Genomic DNA, 20,543 nt, shown 5'->3' on the forward strand with positions numbered 1-20,543 from the left:
TAAACGAGACAACAAGAAATTTTTTTTTTGTTTCAAAATTGGCTTGAAAACTGAAATTGATGAAGTCAAGAAATGTTCAATCATATAAAGTCAATCAATTGATTTATTGATTGTTTGATACACCAAAACAAACTTATCAATCTTAGGACAATTCTGATTCCTCAATAATTGATCCAATATGCAGATATATGTACGTTGACTCAATATTGAGCTCACTCAATAATTAATCAATTATTGGCAAAATTTGTTTATTGGAGGGTATTTGAAATTCGCCGAGTTTCCAAAATTGTTTAATTATTAAATAAATTTTGCCAATAATTGATCAATTATTGAGCCGAATATTGATGCAATGAATACCCGCATAGAAGATCAATTATTTAGCAAATAGAATTGTCCGAAGATTGATCAGTTTTTATGAACAATAATTGATCAATCTGATAGAATGATTCAATGAATTTATCAATTATTGATCAATTTGATTGACTCAATTTATTATTGAGCCTTTACTGGCACAGTTGTTTTTCTTCTTATTAAAAAAAAGCGAAAAGGGCAACACTAAGCAATTAAAGCTAAACTTGGCCGAAGCTTATGCTGTATGACGTCACTAAGTTAGTTTTCTTGATAAATTTTTGAAATAAGGGTTTTTGAAGAACCTTTGACAACTCCGCATGTACAAAATGGCCAAATTGTAAGAATTGCAAATATTTTTTTTAGGCACAGAAAGGAGTTCATGCACAGGCTATTTTGAATATTAATAAAAATGTCAATTGTCAATGGAAAAAAGAATCTCCGCGGAAAATGCGCGACAAGTCTACAAAAAAGTAATCTTTGAGGAGTTCGGAAGTTTTGAAACATTTTTTAGAGACACAAAAATTTCAAATGGCGTGGCAATATTTGAATTTTTTGGCAATCTTTTTCTGCCTTTTTCTATGTGATCTCAGAGAATATTGGGGAGTTTCTCTCGCGATTCTACAATGTTTTTTGATTCTCTACAAGATGGAATGAGTCAAAATTGTTCTGCGGCAGAGTAAGTTTTTACATGGACCGTGCATGAACTCCTTTATTTTTTTTCTCAAAGTGAATATACCGAATTTTAATCAATATTTGGCCATTTAATGAAAATCAAAGCAAAATTTAATTTTTTTTGTTTCGAATTTAGCACGAAAATTGCTCTTGAAAGTCCCCGAGCTTTCAAGATTTCTTGATTATCCCTTTTGCGTTTTTTTAAATGAATTTAATTGTTTTTCCTAGTTAGAATTACTTGAAATTCATGTAGATTAAGCCAAAGATTTCTTTCATGTTCCACGTTGGACGCGAAAAAGTTACGGGGGGGGGGTCTCTTTTGAGAGCTGGTGAAATTAAATATTTTTATTTTTATTAGGGTTTTTCTTAAACTTGTTTTTCCGGTGTTGGTCACATTTTAGTAAGAAAATCATTTTTCGCCATCTTGTGATTTTCTCAAAACACAAATGTAGGTTTTTCTCAGGATCTATTGGATGGATTTTGATGGGGTAAAAAGCAAATGAAAGAGGAAGCATTAGCGAAAAATGTACCGGAACAGATTTTTGAATTTCGACGCAGAAGCTGAGAAAAGTAGAAACATTTTCTTATTGACTTTTCTCAGCTTCTGCGTCGAAATTCAAAAATCTGTTCCGATACATTCTTCTCTAATTCTTCCTCTTTCATTTGTTTGTTCCCCCATCAAAATCCATCCAGTAGATCCTGAGAAAAACCAACCTTTGTGTTTGAAGAAAATCTCAAGATGGCGGAAAGGAGAAAAAAATAAAAGAATTTTTACCTTCGCTTCGTACTGCTTCTCCCGACTCTCCGACAATTCCGTCCTGATAACTTCCCCAATGTACTCAATGACCATTGTATGCTTCTCGAGATCCCTCGCAGCATACAGGCCCAATCCTTGAATCTTCGAACGTGCCAAGTAGACATTATTGCGCCATTCCTGCTTCATCTTCTTGTACTGCGAACTCTTTGAGTGCACAAACTGCTTACTGTACGGGCAGGCAACTTCCCCGGCAATTGATGTTGTTGGCACAAAGGTGGGTCGTTGACTTGTTGAGCCCGTCCGTTGGGTGTGTGGCTTCTTCCAGCCGACACTTTGCTTCAACTTCGGCTCCGTCCTTGCCGCTCCGGACGGATTGATTGCCAATGGGAGTTCAAGGAGGGGATTTCGCCCGTACTTGAACCGGTAATCCGTTAGCGTTTCAATCCCCGGGAGACTCTCAAGGATACGCACAACTGCGGGTTCTGTGAGCCCAAAAAGATCCTCTCCGGTGATGTATTTGGGGAAAACTTGTATAAGTTGATTCTCTTTGCGCATCTGCGCTAAAGGCTCCAAGATCCTCTGCCAAACTGCACGTGGACTAAAGTCCCGAAGCTCAATATCATCCTTTTGGGGTTCCTGCACGAGAACCCGAAACTCCGGACGTCCTGAGACATCAGCAATACTACAGATGTACCGACAACGACGATTTGGTTGTCGCATTGACCAGTAGAAGCGGATTATTTTGTAGCCAATTGGGTAGATGTAATTTGGGGTGTGGAAGGCAATAAGTTGATGCGGGAGGAGTTGTCCAACATTGAGGAAGATTAAACTCCCAACACGCATCAGATTACTCAACTCCGAATGATGCATTACACTTGCAACTTGACGCCCTTCGTCACGTTCAACGTAGACACGTCGTTGGACACTCAAGGTTGTCAGCTCGTTATCCTTTTCCGTTTTTGGTGCATGAGATGAGCACATTGTGGTTTTGTTCTTGTAGAAGACACAATTATCCTTGAGAGCGCAGTTCAGATGGTAGACATTCGTACAGCGTGTCTTGAAGCACTTAATGGTTGAACCTAGATTCCCGCAGACAATGCATGCCTGCACAAGGCTCGCTTGGAGGGCATTCTCGAGATTCATCAGTGCCCCATTGACTGTCTCATAGACACCATCTGACCAGAGGGCACAGTTCAGATGAACCCACTTGTCTACGTCAAAATTCAGCAGCCTTGACGGCCCATCAGCCACTCCGTCACCAACTTGATGACAAAAGATGCACTTTCGCGTATCCTCAGGTTGTTTACTCGCTGTCACCGTTATATTCATCCGGAAGAGTGTTTCCGTAATCTCCTTTTCCGTTGGCTTCTTATACTTCCCCACCGTCAAGACAAAACAGTTATTCGTGAACATCTTATACCGAACTCCTTTGTACTTTGCCTTCCTATCTTCCTCCGTTGTTGGCCCTTCTTCCATTTGCTCCTGCTTTACTTCCACCAACTCATTGCACTGTTCACTCCCACTTTGAGAAGCTTCTTTACCACCATCCTGCTCCTCCAAGTCCACCTCCATCTTCAGATCATCTTCATTGAGATCGCACGTTGTTGATGTTGTCATAATAACGTCCGTGAAGTTCTTCTCTGAAACCTTCACGGTTTTATCATCACTTCCCGCTGCATCCGTCTTTGCTCCAACTTCTTGGCGATTCTCCTCAAGGATACTCGTTGGACGCCATTGGAACTGCTTATAGCAGGCACGACTACAGAAGTATAGATCATCATTTAGGAGCTCCGTTGTGTTGTTAATTGTTAGCAGCGGGAACTCCGAAGCTTTTGCTCTGATCATACTATTGAGTATTACAACGTCACAGTGTCGACAGAACTTAGCAGCTCCATTGAGGATTGTTTGAATATCAATTGGAGCACCTTCTTTGCCATCTTTCCCCTTTGTTCGGTAAAGGCCCAACTTCTGACTCGGTGGCGTTGTTGTTCGTTCAACTATTTGATAAGCTGTTGGCGCGGGAATGTGAAGGATATTCGCTAAATTCCTCAGGACTCCCATAATATCCTCTGCAGCTGATGACGTGAGGGTGAGTGTAACAGTTACATTGCTGCTATCCTTGAGCGGGGTTGGAGAACCAAAATGCGACTTAACCCCAAACATATCCTTCATCCCTTCATTCTCCTTATTACACACATCCAACTGATTGAGCAGATTGAATGGAGCCTGCATGCCAGGCTTCAGACGAATTGGTATTGGAGCAATAAGTGGAATTGGTGGTGACATACTTCGGTAAACGTGCTCCTGATCATCTTCATCATCCTCATTGATCAACCTCAATCCCGGATACAGCTGTAGTGGTTCCCAGATGGAACATTCAGGACTTGAACTACTTATCACCGTATCCGGTGTTTCATTGTCACGCTCCTTCATTGTTGCATCATACTTGCACCGTGTATCCTCTTCAGTATCAAATGTCATCGGTGAGAATTCCTGATCGTAGAACCCATAATGCGTTGATGTGGACGGATTCTTCTCATTGGGCGGAGCCTTAGCCCCAAAGGGACTTGTATTGTAGAAATCAGCAACATTCGGTATTTCTGCATATCCATACTCCCCCGTTAGTTCACCCTGTGCAATTGAATACTCCTTCATTGGGCCCATCTTTGACAGATCCCCACTCCCGTACACAGGTCCAACACCAAAATTCCGACACAGCGTCGGTTCGAGGATCTGCATATGCGGCAATTGACGCAACTGCACCATGAGATTATCAATGAATGTATCGTAGTCTTCTTCAATCTTTGAAAACTTCCTCGGGCGCTTCTTACTCCCGGAATTCATGGCCTCTTTGCTGAGAATCTGCATCTGACGCCTGCTCTTCTGATACTCACGCCTTTTGCGCTTCTTCATTTCCAAGGCTGTCTCCTGAGCTGTCTTAGCAGCATTCCCATCTGCACGTTGTTCCAATGTTGGATCAACAATTTCACTTTTTGGAATTGTTACAGCTGCTCCAACAACTGACTCCAGAGCCTTCTGTCCTGCTGATTTTTCAGTAACAATTCCTCCCACAGACGGATCATCCATTATTTCTTTCTTTACATCAATCACCGCTAAACTCGGGGGACCTGCTGTTGCAGCTGCTGTTGAAACTGTAGCAGGTGGTGATGAAGACTGCTTTATGTAGCCTTGCCCAAGAACGGGAGATTGTACCGGAAGAGGCATATCCTTGTTTATAACAACATTTGGTGGTGCAACTGCATCCAAAGACGATGACAGCGAAGGATACGGCGGAGGCGGTTCAAGAGGAATACTTGTTGGTGGTTTTACATCCAATTCTTCCTGCTTCACAACAGCTGTATCAACCGGCATAACACCACTTGTTGTTCTCTGTGCGCTCGTTGATATAACTCCACTCTGTGGCAACTCCTGTTGTTGCTGCTGCTGCTGCTGCTGACTCGGCGATTGTGGTGGTTTTGACACAAAAGACGTTTCACGCTGCATAAAAATGTGCGTCCGTACCGTTGATTTTGTTACACTAACCTCACTACATGTTGCAGATGTTGTGAGTGCGGCAACAGATGTGGGGGAATTTGTTGTTTGTGACGCCGGAAGAATTTGACTTGCATTCGAGGGAACAGGCGGCAAGGCAGGACGTGCCAATTGAGCCTCCAATGAACTCACAAGACCCAAACTAGGTGCCCGTAGCCCAGGAACAGTTCTCGAGGCAATTGCCGGAGGTGTTGGGGATGGGGTACTCGTACTCCCGGAATTCTGAAGCAGCTGCTTCAGGAGAACATTCTGTGAATCCTCCGATTTTGCCTGTGGAACGGACATTGTTGAAAATTTGCATCCACTCCCCAGGCTATCGGTTGCCTTTGGTGGTGTTGCAATACTCGATGTGGCCGTTGTTACGCCTGATGTTGTTGCTGTCTCCTCAGTCGTATCCATTGGTTCACTCTTCACAACATTCGCCAATTCAACGCTATGCCTCTTTGTCCCGTGAATAAGGGCAGGCGTCCCAGCGGGTTGTTCATCCGTTGACTTTGAACGCCTAAAGGCTGCACTTGTTAATTGGGTGTGTAACAACGTACTCCCAATTTGGGATTGGGTTGTAGCCTTAAAACTCGGCTGTGACAGCGTAGCACCGAGGATACTACCGGAAAATTGAATTGAACTCCCCGTGGAGGCTCCTGAAGTACTTGTTGATGTTGTTATTGGTACAACTGTACCTAAACAACAAAGAATAGATCATTAGGAGTCTTTTTTGTATTTATTTTAACAGGAGTATTGTAGGAGACGTTAGATCAGGAGAAGAACAAAGAAAAAGTTGGAGCACTAACCTAAAAGAGTAAAAACTAAACGTACTAACCTTGAATAATTCCTTGCCTTGATGTCATCACAAGAGCCGGTGGTTGTGTTGAACTATACTGCAGATCGGAATAGTTAATAATACGCGGATGTTGCCCAGTTAACTGATTACTCAGTATGCTCACAACACCAGCTGGAGATTTTGAAATTTCCTTCTGTTGATGACCTTCTGATTGAATCTTCGTCAAATTCGGCATTATCTGCTGACTCTGCGCAATAATAACTGACTGCGTTGCCGGACTTTGGGATATTGGTGAATTTCCACTGGATTTTGTTGCCAGTTGACTTTTTGGTGATGTTGTTACCTGATTACTTGCCAGTAATTGCTTAACAACAAGGATTGAACCACCTTTTTGGGATGGAAAAGAGAGACAAAAGGAAATGATTATATATTGCATGTTAAGAAAAATAAAAGAACAAGAAGTGGAAGATAGAAAAGTAGGAGCAAGAAGGCTCAAAGAAAAGAAGCTAGAAGGCGAATAACTTCTGGGATCGGAAGTAAAATAAATAAGGAGTAGACTGCAGAAAAGTAGTAGGATAAGAGATAGAAGGAAGAAAAGACGGAGGACAAGATTTCGAAGAGAGACCGGAGCAAAAGAGTTAGAAGAAAAGTCGGAAGAGAAGAGTTTGAAGGGTGGAAATAAAACAGGAGAAAGAGTCAGAAGGAAGAAAAGCTGGAGAGAGAAGAGTTAGAAGGAAGAAAAGCAGGAAGAAAAGAATAAGGAACAGAAAAAACAGGAGTAAAGGACTTACAAGAAAAGTCGGAGAAAGAGGAATTAGAAGGAAGAAAAGCAGGAGGAAAAGAATAAGAAACAGAAAAAGCAGGAGTAAAGGACTTAGAAGAAAAGTAGGAGAAAGAGGAGTCAGAAGGAAAAAAAGCAGGAGTAATGGACTTAGAAGAAAGGTCGGAGAAAGAGGAGTTAGAAGGAAGAAAAGCAGGAATAAAGTACTTAGAAGTAAAGTCGGAGAAAGAAGAGTTAGAAGAAAGAAAAGCAGGAAGAAAAGAATAAGAAACAAAAAAAGCAGGAGTAAAGGACTTAGAAGAAAAGCCGGAAAAAAAGGAGTTAGAAGGAAGACAGAAGGAAAAGAGTTGTAAAAAGGAAAGCCAGGAAAAACAGTTAAAAAGACAAACAGCAGGAAAAAGACAACTCCAAGAAAAAAAGAAACAAGACTATCAAGACGAGCAAGGATACTAACCAAGAAAACAAACAAAGAACTCACCACTAATTGGATTTGTCAGTACAGGTGAACTCCTATCTGATGTAACCAACTTATTGGCATCTGTGAATGTTGTTGGGGATGCAGTTGTTGTTGTTTTCACAATTACCGGAGTCACTGAATCCGTTTTAATTATTTCAACCTTTTCAAAAGTCGCGCTGCTACTTGTTGCTGATTCCGTTCCACCGTGACTTGTCCTTGAATCCGTTCCTGCATCAGAAGACGATTGGGATGCATCCTGGGACGTTCCTGTTGAGTCTCCTCCTCCGGATTTAATGGAAATTGTTGCAACCGATGGCCCTCCTGATGAGCTAATTGATGAGAGTATCGAACGAACTTCTTGGGAGACATTTTGCATATTTGTCGCCATTTCCGTTGGTTGCGATAATGGTGATAGTTGTGGCATATTTGATGTACTATTCCGTTGATTACCCGTTGATAATTTGGGGCTACGAGCTGAATCGCGGGATTTAACAATAACATGGTACGGGATAACATTTTGTTTCTGTTTTGTGTCCGTTTTTTGTAAATCATTCAATTTAACTTCTTTTGCTTCTTTGCGTTCTTCATTGTCTTCTTTTGGTTGATCATTCCCTGAAGACTCCTTTGGTTGTTCCCCATTTTCTGATTGTTGTTGTTCTTTCTCTTTTTTGGCTTCTTTTGCAGCCGCTTCATCGGGTGCGGCAGCGGAGTCTTCTTTGGGATTTTCAGTGTCACACTGAAAATCAATTTTATGCTCAGGTGATGCCAGATCTGGGTCATCATGCTCCACTGAACTGTCCGGTGATACTGATTCATCTTCAAAGATTTTATTGGGCAGCGAAGCATCCTGGTTAACGGTGAGTGATGATAATTTGGAGTAAACTAAACTTGATGAGGAAGATTTTGTTGTGAAGCGTTCAAGCATTTTCTCAGACATTGATTGATTTGTTACCGTTGCAGGGGCTATTTGTGTTGCAGTCACTTTGTTTCCTGATGTACCCTGCCCGAGATTGAGTGATGATATGGTGACAATTGATGCTGGACTCAGTATCTTATGTCCACTCATTGTTATCACGGTTTTCGGAAGTTTAACACTTATTGGTGATCTTGCAAAGATCTTCCCCTTTGTCTGAGCCTGTGTCGCCCCCCCTTGACCGTCACCAACTGTTGGGGATTTGCTGTGAGATAGGGGAACATTCTTGAGGACTGGAACGGATATTGTTGTGTTACCAATTGAAACAATTGCCGTTGTCTGCGTAACATCCTTCATGAGTTTTTTGTGAACGGAAACAGCCGTCATTGGGGCAGATGAGATCGGATTATTCGGACGTGTTGCAATGAGTGTGGATGTAACAACGGGTAAGCATGAGGAGTATGTAAGGATTGGAGAAACCTTCTTCGCAGTTGACGATGGTGATGGTGATGATGATGATGTGGCTATTAGGGTTATTCCAACTCCCTTTTCCACAAGTTGTGATGCGCCCTTCTCTGTTGTAGTTTGATCTGATGTCCGTTCTTTTGTCTCCTTCGCTGCAGACGATGTTTGCTGCAAGACTCCATCAATTGTATCCGTTGCCATCTGTTCCTCAGGACTCTTAACATCCGAGCCAATTATTACAATCTCCGAACCCATTGACATCATATCTTCTTCACCCGTTGTAAAATGATCTTCAGTAAACTGCTCACTACTGTCACCTTTCCCTTTGTTCGCCTCATCATCACTATCATCACCTTGGGGGAAACTATCACTTGGACTTGCTATCAGATCCAATGTTTTATCTTCATCTGATATTGCTGTCTTTGTCAGGTGCTGCATTGATGCTTGCTTCATGGAATCATCACTATCGGCATAATCAACAACCATATCAGGTGCAAAGAGAACATACTCCTCCGTTACCTCAGACTCCAATGGACTTGATACAATTGCATCAAATTCCGTTGGAGCAAGACTCTCAATGACGGAAATGTCATCTGTATCCGGGACTGATTGTGCTGCTGAACTCAATGAAACCTCCGTGGCAACAACAGCCTTGTCATTATCATCATCATAATCCATTATACGTTGCTTCTCATCTGGACTACTATCAATGACAACAATCTCCTCTTGAGCCTTCCTCCTTTCACCGCTCGCTGAACTTGTGGGATTTTGTGAGCCGATCACCGGTTTTGCTTGACTTTCACCCGAGCGTACGTGAAGAGGACTCTCGGGTGGAGTATTCGAACTATCCTCCATATCTCCGTATTCAACGGCTGACGTCAAACTCCCACCTTTTGTCTTAACAATCACATCATGTGGCAATGCGGGGAGTTTCTTCTTCTTCAATATTGAAATTCGATTTAAATGTGTCTCCTTCCTTGCCCCCTGAGACGTGGATGCTGCAGTGCTGCTTGGGGAATTTTGTGCCGGACCTGATGAAGGGGCTGGCATACGTTTCGACCCATAACCCCACATTGGTGTCCCCCCACGAAGACCGAGTTTAATGTAACCAAAACGACCAAAGGAAACCGGAAGGGGAATTGGGTTGTTCATACCACCCCCACCGCCGCCTCCCCCTCCACTGCCATCCATACTATTCCCCCCACCATCTCCATGTTGCTGCTGAATGTAAATGTGTCTTGGGGAATTTTCAACACTCTGCGAACGGTCAAAGCCAACGGGGGAATTCGCCGTGACGCCTCCTGTACTCGGAGGACGTCGCATTATCGGGGACTGCATTGGTTGATTATTTCCCCCAGCAGCTGCAGCACTAAATTGCCCCATTGCCCCACGTGCCATTGGAGATGGCGGATTAACTCCTTGTTGATTCATCATCGGTGAAGCCGGTTGTTGTTGCTGCTGCTGCTGCAAATTCCCCTGCTTTTGATACTGATTCTGCTGTTGCTGCTGCTGTTGATGCTGCTGCAGCATCTGCTGCCGCTGAATCAAATGCCTCTGCTGCACAAGCTGCATTGTCCTCTGACTATGCATATGCTCAACCGAATGCTGCCCTTGCCCTTGCCCAGCAACCTGACCAATAGTCGGTTGTGGACTCCCAATGGGTGAATTGTACCCCGCTGAATTTTGTCGCATCATCTGTTGCTGCTGTTGCTGACTAAAAACAATCCGTGGCCGTACAATTACATCCGATTGCATTGTCATAACTTGCGGCCGGACAAAACGATTTTGTTGCTGTTGCTGTGGCAAAATTTGATTCGGTTGCATAATGTTCTGTTGCTGTTGATACCCAACCCCGGGACTTGTTACAATACGATTTCCCTGCATATTGGGTGCCCCCATTCTATGCTGCGGTGACGTCAAACGACCCGGCATTGAGGGGGATTGCGATGGGCCGGGGTTATTGGGGCTAAAGGGGCACTCATCTGCGGCACTTTGCGACAGGGGCGTACCAATTCGCGGACTTGGTTGCATCGTATTGTACGGAGACATTGAACTTTGCTGATTACTCGGACTCTGCATGATTGAATTAACACTCGTCGGCCCAGGGGATTGGGATGGCATTAGGGGACTTGGGCTATGCATTGGACTCTGATGACTCTGAACCATTTGACTGTTAAGGGGTGATTGACCGGTTGACTGTTGTAACCCCCCAAATAAAGGTTAAGGGTTAAAAATTAATTGAAAATTCTTTGGCTGATTCATAAATCAGAGCTTTGAAAGTTAATTTAATAAAAATGTTTTTAGAAAATTTTTTTGAAATTAAAAAGTTTATGAAAAAAATCAAAAATTACTTTAAAAAAATTGATCTTGAAACGTTTTTCGTAATAAAATAATTATTTTTTGTTGCAATTTTTTGTATATTATTTAATCAAAAATCTCAACATACCTGAAGAATTTGCTGTGATCCCGGCGAGGGGGATGTTATAGGGGATTGTGGAGCAATGTGAGCTGGTGATGAGCCCGGGAGCTGCCCAAGTGGTGAAATTATTTGATTTTGCATCTTTGACATTTGCTTCCCTTTGTAGTCCTTTTAAATTATTACAAATAAAGAAAAAAAAACGTTAAAGAAGTCATCTAAAAACTCTAAAGGAGTCTATTCATTTATGTTTGTGTCCATGACTTCATACAAAAATACACACTGAAGGAAAAAAAAATATAAATAAATGAAATATATCCAAGAAAAGTTAAACAAATGAAAGAAATCGTTCTATTTTCATTGAAATTTCATTGAAAAAAAAAATTGTAAAAGATTTAATAAGAAACAATGATAAAAGCCATAGAGCATATGCTTAAGTGTTTTCATAATTATCTAGATTTGTTTGAAGCATTGACTGATAATTGCCCACAATCTACCTCAATTCCTCATTTTTTTTTGAAATTCATTAAGCAGCATATGCTTCAGTTCATATAATTTTTAATTTTTAATTGATTTCAAAGTGAAAAACAATCAGTTAGAAAACAAACAAGAAATTACCTTCAGTGTACTTCTTTTTCTACACTGTTTCTCAGAAACACTAAAAGATCATCGAAAACAGCCCTGACGCATATGCTTTATGGGTGTGAGTTTTATCATTTTTTTTTATTAAGTATTTCACAATATATTTTTTAAGTCCAAATAACGAACTATTTGGCTTTTCTTTGATGCTTTTGAACCATTTATTTTGTGTGTAATGAAGCAAATGCTGCTTTAATCAAACAATTAAACTCATTAAACAATTATAACAATAAAAGGCAATGAAATGAATTAGGTACTTACGAAAAGGTTTTTTCTGTATTTTTAATAATTTATTTTTCATTATTTACTTTAATCTTTTATAAAAAAAAAAGAATCACCGAATGAAGCAATGATGCATTTGCTTCATGTAGAAAAAACCACGAAATATGGTTCAATATTTGGAGTAAATTCTTTTATGTTTTGATTGATGGAAAATCATTTTTGGAAAAAAAAAAATAGGATTTATGATTAAAATCTTCGAAGCATATGTTTTATGCATTTAAAAATGAAAATACATACATTGCATGCAAATCAATTAATAATAATAATAAAATTAATCAACTATGAAAAGTTATTATTTGTATTTAAATTTTTTTTAATGATCTCTTTACAAAAAAAAATCATTGAACGAAGCAATAATACATTTGCTTCACGTCCATAAAATCACGAAATGATTCAATATTTGGAGTAAATTCTTTTATGTTTTGACAGATTTGACTGATGAAAAATCATATTTTGAAAGCAAAAAAAAAGATTATTTATTAAGCGCGTTGCAGCATATCTTGTATGTGTTTTAGAGCGGAAATTAAATACATTGTGGGCAAATCGAGAAAATAGAATTCAATACTTGGAACAAAGACTTTTTTTTTTATCTTAAAAGTAAAATTAATATATCATTAATCAATGCACTAAAGCATATGCTTTATGCTGTTTTTTTTTCGTATCAAATCTCTTCAGATTTTTTTGCAAGTTATTTCTTGATGAAAAAGGAAAATCTTTTTGTCTTATTTTAAAGATTTTTTGATCCTTCATTGAACTATTTCTAAATTTATTTTCTTTGCATTTTCAATAAAAATTATAACACGAACAGAAAAGTGAAGAGACTCCTTTTGAAACTTTTTTTTAGAGATTCTTTTTGTCTTTTTGGCTATAAGAGCGGACAATAGGATAATAAATAAATAAATAAATAAATTACCTGAATAACCAAGGAATGTTGCCTCGATTGCTTCCTTGCACTTTCAAGTTGCTTCTGCACAATATTTTGTTCTGATGTTATCTTTGCCAGATCCCTTGCATCACTCTCACACAATTCTGATCCCAATTTTCGCATTTGTCTTTGTTTGCTGTTTAAACTCTGACCGAAGGGAACAAAAAATAAATAAATTTATTACAAAACAAACTTGAAGAAAAGAAAAATCTTCTTCGCTTTACCTTCTTAACTTTACGTAGTTTCGTCACTTCTGTCTCGTAGTACTTGAGCTGTTCGGTAAGGGCGTTATTTTGTTGCGTCAACCACTGTTCGTAGTTCATTTGAATCTGCCTATCTTGCTCCGTTACCACATTCTCCGGCGGGAGTGGCGGTGGTGGCTGCAAATTCGCCGTGAACAACTGAATTGCCCCATTCCCATCGCGACGTATCCCCGCTGCATCTGTCACTACGGATGCCCCAAGTCCCGGAGATACGTGCTGCTGCTGCGGCGTGGGTGTTGTTGGACGCCATTGTGCATGACCCAGAGCACGCGGGAGGAATTGAGTTTTAACCCCCGGCGGCGGTGGTCCCTGCAGCACATGTTGCTGCTGCTGCTGCTGCGGTTGAGGCGTTTGGGGACTCGGCAGTGTTCCCTGAGCATTTGTCGTTTGTGGACTTCCACTGAAGATGTCATTTGTTACTCTCGGGTAATTCTGCAAAGTTTTTTGTTATTGAATAGAATAAAAAAAATATTTTAAAGATCAAAAAAATATTTTTTTGATTATTCTTTTTTTGGATTATTACTTGATCATCAATAATTCCTTGATTTAATTGTGTATTAGATTGGACATTTGCAATTGTGGATGTTATTTGTTGTCGTTCCTGTTCACGTTTTTCTTGCTCCAACAAATCTTCCAACAAGAGCGGCTGTTCCTAGCCAAAGAAATATCATTTTTATTTACGAAAACAACAAAAAACATTAAACACCAACACAGTTTTTCTTTTTATTTTCTTTTTAAAACTAATTTTAGGTAATAACTTTTATCCTTAAAATTAAAACATTTAAGAGGTGTTTGTGGCGTATGTTCAAAAATAAGACTTTCTCAGTCAGAATTGGTCACTCAAAAGACTCTTCTTACGTGGACTAAAAATGTTTTTTCTTTTAGACTTCAACTTATGGGAATGAAATTATTCATTTAATGCATTAAAGATATATTTTTTTTAATAACATTTAGAAACATTTTGAGTTCACACAGGAAAGGAGTTTATTCATCAATATATGGAATTATTATAACATTCGATGAAAAATTCAGATAATGTGAAATCTCGTAGAGAATTTTCTCCAAAAAGACTTCCTTATTCCCACTAAAATCTGCCGAGGAAAGCCAACAAAGTTTACTCAAAAATTCAAAAATAACATCATCTTTATGTCTTGCTTCAAAAGCATGAAACATTCACGTTGATGTTTCATTGAAAATGTTTGACAACAATTTAAAAAAAATATATGGAATTATATGACTTTGCTCTCTTGAAAAACCTCAAGAGAGATAAAAAAAACAACATAAGAGCAATTTCCTAACCATTTCACGTCCGCATGAAACATGGAAACAACTTGTTTTTGCGATATATTTTCTCCAAGAATAATCTCTGACTTTTTTTCAAAGTGTCTTTAACATCTTTTCCGTATGATTAACCCTTTCGCTTTTTATTCTAACGTGAAATTTTTATTCATTTTTCTTATTTAAATCCTTTCGCGTGCAGTGTGAAACAAAAAGAACATTGAAACATGCGCTCTTTTATCCCGATATTTATTCTAAAAACGAACTTATAGAGCATTTTTCAGTCAAAACGTTCTCTTTGACTTTTTCTGCGTGAATTTTATGTATTTATTACTAGGAAAAACAGTTGCATTCATAAAAAAATTGGAAAAATAAAATGTTTCTTGTTTGGATCAACGTATGACCCAAACGTGAAACATTTTTTTTTCAATTTTTTATGAATTTAGTTGTTTTTACAAGTTACAAATACATCAAATTTACGCAAAAGAAGCCAAAGAAGACGTTCTGACTGAGAAAAGTCCTCTGAAAGCATCTAGACAATAAATATCGTGATAAAAAGAGCTCTTGTTTCAATGTTTCACGTAAACGCGAAAGGGTTAATAGTCTTTTTTAAGTTAGAAATGCGTTGAATTTATGAAAGTGAAAAAAAGAAGCGTTCTGACTGAGTAGGAAATATTATCTAAGAGAATCAAAAAAATAAATAATTGAGATGAGATTGAATGTTTCAATATTTCACATGGACGCGTAAGGGTTAATGCATTTTTAACTCAGTGAATGCACGCGAAAGGGTTATAATTTTCTTCTATATCACAATAAATATTGTGATGAAGACTAATTTTTTCGATGTTTCATTTAATAGCGAAAGTATTAAACATATGAAACTTTTACATTTATGTTTCATCTATGTTTTAATATAGTGGGTGAAATTCATTAGTCAGACAAATTTAAGATTCCTTAAGAAAGACTTAAGTTCTCTTTAGATTCCGAAAGTTTTCTAAGGATCATTTAACTTTTTTTTAAAGAATGTCTTGAGTTTTCATAAGATTTTTTAAAGATTCTTTATGAAAAAACTTATTATTTCTTAAGAATAATTTAAGATTTTTAAGTTTTCTTAAACGAAACTTAAAATTTCTTTACTCAGGCTAAATCAGAGTAAATACACATTTATTGGTGATTTTTTCTGATCCGCTTCGGGCATCGAAATTCGTAAAAATTTTCAAAAAATATGACTCAATTTACTTATTAAGAAATCTTAAGTTTCGCCAAAGAAAACATAAAAACCTTAAATTATTTTTAAGAAATCCTATGAAAACTTGAAACATTCTTAAAACAATTTAATGAATTTTAAGAAAACATTAAGATTCTAAAGAAAACTTAAGTCTGTCTTCAAGAATCTTAAGTCTATCTGACTAGTTAATTTCACCCAGTATTTGTTTTTGTAAAATATTCATGAAAATATTTCTTTTTTAAAATAAAAAATTAAAATTTTTTATTAAATTTTTTTTTAAATAAAAATTTTTAAAGGTTGCAGTTCATATCAAAATTATTATTTTAGGGAAAATTTTTAAGTCTTTTTAACCTTTTTTGCCTCTTTTTCTCCCCTTTAAGATCTACAAGATTATTTACAAGTAAATAAGCCCAAATTAAAATGAATAAACTCCTTTTGAGTTCCAAAGTTTCTCTTTAGTCGTTGAATTAGATTTATTTTGCCTCAAAAATTTGGTAAGATGGAAGAGAATAAATAAAAATTATAACTACAGTGTTAGACGTGTTAGAAATTACTGTTTGCACCGAATATTTTATCTACCATGCCCATGCATTCTAATAGAATTTAAGAAAGGATTCTAAATCACCTGAAAATTGTCTTAATTCATTTACTTAAATATTTTTTATCTCTACATTGCTTCCAATTTTTGCAATTAAAAGAAAAATAACAAATTAAAAAAAAATTATAAAAAAAAATAAAACAAAGCTCTAGAAAAGAAAATCTTTTTTTTTCAACACATGAAGCATAAAATGTTGCATAAAACTTCTTCAATCAAGCAACTAGAGGTAACATAATTTATTTATTTATTAAATTATTCTTTTTTATGTACCTAAAGGTATATGGAATACATAATAGTGCATGTAGATGCTTTTTCTTTCCTATTTTTTTCTTATTCAATAATATTATTTAAATAAAAAAAAAACAATAATAAAATAAAGAAAAAAAAACAAATAAAATTAATTGTGTTTTATCACAGAGCATTCCTCAGACTAATAGAGGATGTTGGAAAAACTTGTACAAAAAAACCTAAAAAGCTAAATGATTGTGATTTTTCTTAAAACATAAATCATTAATAAATAAAACATAAGAGGAATTTTCACGGATTTCCTAATTTTTCTTTTGGTTATTTATTCATTTTTTTTTAAATTTATTTAAAAATGAAATTTTATATCACATACTTTTATGATTATTAATTTTTTTTACATTTGTCTGACGTGGGGATTTGTTTTTGGCATTATCTCTCTCACCTGTAGTAGCAAAGACCGACGATGTGCAACACTATGCTGATGATATCCGGCGCTTGGCATTATTCCGTGTGTTGGCATCGATTGATACGGAGGATAAAACTGTTTCGTATGCGTATATATTGTTTCTTTTAATTCTTAACTCTTTTTTTTCTTTTTTTTTTGTTTGTTTGATTAAAAAACAAAAATTTACAAAAAAAACTCAGACATTTATGCAAAATAAAAGGAATATAAAAAAAGAAAACAATTCAAAACGAAAAATTCCTCTGTTAAAGAAAACTTTCTTTGTTTTTTTTGGATTTGATAAATTACATAAAAAAATAAGAAATAGACATAAAAGTTAACCTCCAATTGATAAAAATGAATTACATGGAATAGCTCCATGAAAAATAACTCCGAAATTTAAGATATAAATATTTTCTTTAATTTTTTTTTTAAATAGTGTTTAAGAAAATATTTTTAAGGAATAATTCTTTGAGGAAAGTTCCAAAAGAGAGATTGGAAAAACAACTTTTTTTTTTGGAAAGAGGAAATTAATTTTCTTAAGCTTTGGGAAGTATTTTTGTACATCACGAGTAATAAATCAATAAATTACAGACGAGAAAGTTAACCAAGTTGGTAATTAATCAGATTTAGGTACAAAAATTGTTTTTTTTTTTGCTGATTTCGACCCACAGAATGAATAATTTGCATCTTACGAATTGAACAAATAACACAGCCAATGAATAGAAACTAATAAAACTAATTGAATAAAGTAATTGGAAGAGACGGGAGAGGATTTTGTATAACGTCTCTGCGAAGAGAATTTTCTTTAATATGTCTGACATATTCTTTGCATGCTAACATAACCTCAAAATTAATTTTTCTGTCCATAAAAAAATAATTTTGTGGGATAAATTGCAATTAAAAGTCTCCGAAGAGGTTTCCCTATATGCTCTAAAATTATTTTCCAACCAATTTATATCTTGATTTTCAGCTGCAGCGTTATTTAGACTTTTATTGGGCCATTGAACCAGCCGGGTAAACTTTTACGACAGGACTAACACTTATTTTTTACACCACTTGCGTAAAAAAATATTTTTCGTGTATTTTAATGATTGTAAATCTAGATTTGACCAAATATATCTTTTTTTATAATTTTCACAAAATTTAATTTTAAATTTCTCTTGAGTTACTTCTCAAGAAAAATTCTTAAAATTTCTCACAAGAAGCTTTAGAAAACTTTTCTTTCCCAAAAAGTTTCCTTTTCCTCCCAACTCCTCCAGGGATATTTTCCTCAACAATTTGCGCATCTTCTCTACGTCAGTTTTTTGTCTCTAACCCATAAACCTTTTTTTTCTTTTTAGATAAATAGAATAAAGTAAACGAGTTTTTTTTTATTATGTGATTCTGCATTAACTTTTTTTTTTCATTTCAAAAATTCAACAATTATATCAAACGCACAGACAGACATGCAAATAGGTTAAGAAATCTTTTATAAAGAATTTTCAAAGAATTAAATAAAATTAATAAAAATACTTCAGAAAGAAAATTAAAATGAAAAATATTTGGAAAAAAACTTCAATCAATTCCATAATTTTTTTTTTAAATAGATAATAACAAAAAACCAAAAATAAAAATACGCAAAAAACATTAAATTCGTTACTCAGCAAAAAGAATGTTTAGTTTTTTTGATAAATATTTTTTTCTTATGCGTGAAAGTGCTTCAAAATATTTAGTTTGAGAGAATATTGGGAAATTTGTTTTTAAAACCCAAAAAAAAACATTTTAATTTAGAAATTTCCTAAATCTGAAACAAACAATTTTTTTTCAAAGAACTTTTCACGATAAAAACAAACTCATGAATTGTACTTTGAAGCACTTTTCCGCATAGAGTAATTAATGTATCTTAATATTTGTTTTTCATACCCCCTTTAAATTAATACCACAAGACAGACTTTTTTTCCCCATTCGATTCATTACAGAAATTTAAATGAAATTAATTTCTCAAAATTTATTAATTGATCAATGAAGAAAATTATTTTTTAATTTAAACAAACAATAAAAATTGAATTTTAACAATAAAAAACTCCGAAAATTTCAGCTAAAATTTCACTTAAATTTCTGCCTTAAAAATGCCAATTAAAGTATTTAAAAGTAAGATTATCCCACAAGCCAAGAAAAAAAAAGAGAAAATATTAATGAATAAATTTTCCTTACTTGATTGCATGATGAGGTCTGCGCATTCCCAGGATATGGAGGTGGTGGCCCCGGATATGGGGGTGGCGGTGGCTGATTAATTTGTGCCTGTTGTGCCTGCGGAGCACCCCCCATGGCCATTCGATTAATTTGCTGTTGCGACTGTTGCTGCAGTTGCTGCTGCAGAATCATTCGTGGACCTTGATTTGGTTGCTGTGGCTGCGTTTGCTGCTGCTGCGGCTGCCCCTGATGATCCTGCCCCGGTGTTGGGAGTCGCAATCCTTGCAAACGATGCTGTGTAATTAATTGTTGTCTAAAAGAATTTGGAAGAGAAAACAAAGGAAAGGAGAATAATTAATTTTTTTTTTTCAAAAAGGGAATTGCCTAATAAAACGTCTATGAAAAGGAGCTTATTCAAGGATATATGGATCGATTATTTCTCATTGGGAAAGGCAAACATTCTTTAACGTCTATAAAAAGGAGTTTCTGTATTTTTCAAAAAAAATTTTAGAAATTAATAGAAGGCCCGTAATTCGCATTTTAATAAAATCAGACGCTCTTCGTTAAAAAATTTTTTTGACGTTTTAATAAGTTATTTTTTGACATTTTTACAAGTCTTTTCTGACGTTTCAATAAGTTACTTTTTGACGTTTCAATAAGTTACTTTTTGACGTTTCTTGGCAATCTTTTCAAAATGCAGTTTTGACATTTTTCTTTTGTGATTTTATAGGTTTTTCAAAACTATTTTTGACGTTTTACAAAAAAAAAAAAAATGTTTGAGTATTTATTTTTTATGTTTTTGGTGTTTTAGGAAAATTCCTTCCGATTGCGTCATCCCGTCAGTTTCCACTGGAGTATTTATTTTTTAATTAATTTTGACATGTTTCAACTGCAATATTTGACTTTTTTTAAAAAACATTTTTGAAAGTTTTTCAACTGCGATTTTTTTGTAAAAAAAAACAAATTTTTTCGTTTTAACAAGTATTTTTTGGCGTTTCTTAGAAGCATCTTTTGACGTTATTTATTTGCAATTTTTGACATTTTTCAAAAGAACTTTTTGACGTATTTACAAGTAACGTTTGAAGTGTTTTTTATAATCATTTTTTGCAGTTTTTCAGACGAATTTTTGACGTTATTTAAAATCATTTTTCTTACGGTTTTAACAAGAAACTTTTGACGTTGTTATTGTAAACGATTCTGACATTTTAGATCTGCGATTTTTTAGGTTTTGAAAGAAAATATCATTTCAAGAAATCAAATTTTTTGACGTTTTGCAAAAATCATCATTTTTATGTTTTTTTTTTTTTTCAAAAGCGGAGTTT

General features: G+C 36.1%; 1 protein-coding gene across 9 annotated transcripts in view; it reads right to left on the reverse strand.

Moving 5' to 3' along the window:
* The window catches only part of LOC129795388 (histone-lysine N-methyltransferase 2D-like), a 49,956-nt gene that overhangs the window by 991 nt on the left and 28,422 nt on the right, over positions 1–20,543 (reverse strand). For 5 of the 9 annotated variants that reach the window (XM_055836613.1, XM_055836615.1, XM_055836621.1 and 2 more), the window contains 9 exons: positions 19,243–19,534; positions 17,047–17,145; positions 13,778–13,906; positions 13,216–13,686; positions 12,980–13,138; positions 11,176–11,316; positions 7,373–10,925; positions 6,153–6,500; positions 1,799–6,012 (listed from right to left, as the gene is read on the reverse strand). In XM_055836613.1, coding sequence (XP_055692588.1) covers positions 1,799–6,012; positions 6,153–6,500; positions 7,373–10,925; positions 11,176–11,316; positions 12,980–13,138; positions 13,216–13,686; positions 13,778–13,906; positions 17,047–17,145; positions 19,243–19,534 — 9,406 coding nt within the window. The remainder of the gene's footprint in view (positions 1–1,798; positions 6,013–6,152; positions 6,501–7,372; positions 10,926–11,175; positions 11,317–12,979; positions 13,139–13,215; positions 13,687–13,777; positions 13,907–17,046; positions 17,146–19,242; positions 19,535–20,543) is intronic. The other 4 variants (XM_055836614.1, XM_055836617.1, XM_055836616.1 and 1 more) reach the window with 4 other exon arrangements.

The sequence above is a fragment of the Lutzomyia longipalpis genome, chromosome 4 (assembly GCF_024334085.1).
Source record: "Lutzomyia longipalpis isolate SR_M1_2022 chromosome 4, ASM2433408v1".
NCBI lineage: Eukaryota > Metazoa > Arthropoda > Insecta > Diptera > Psychodidae > Lutzomyia > Lutzomyia longipalpis.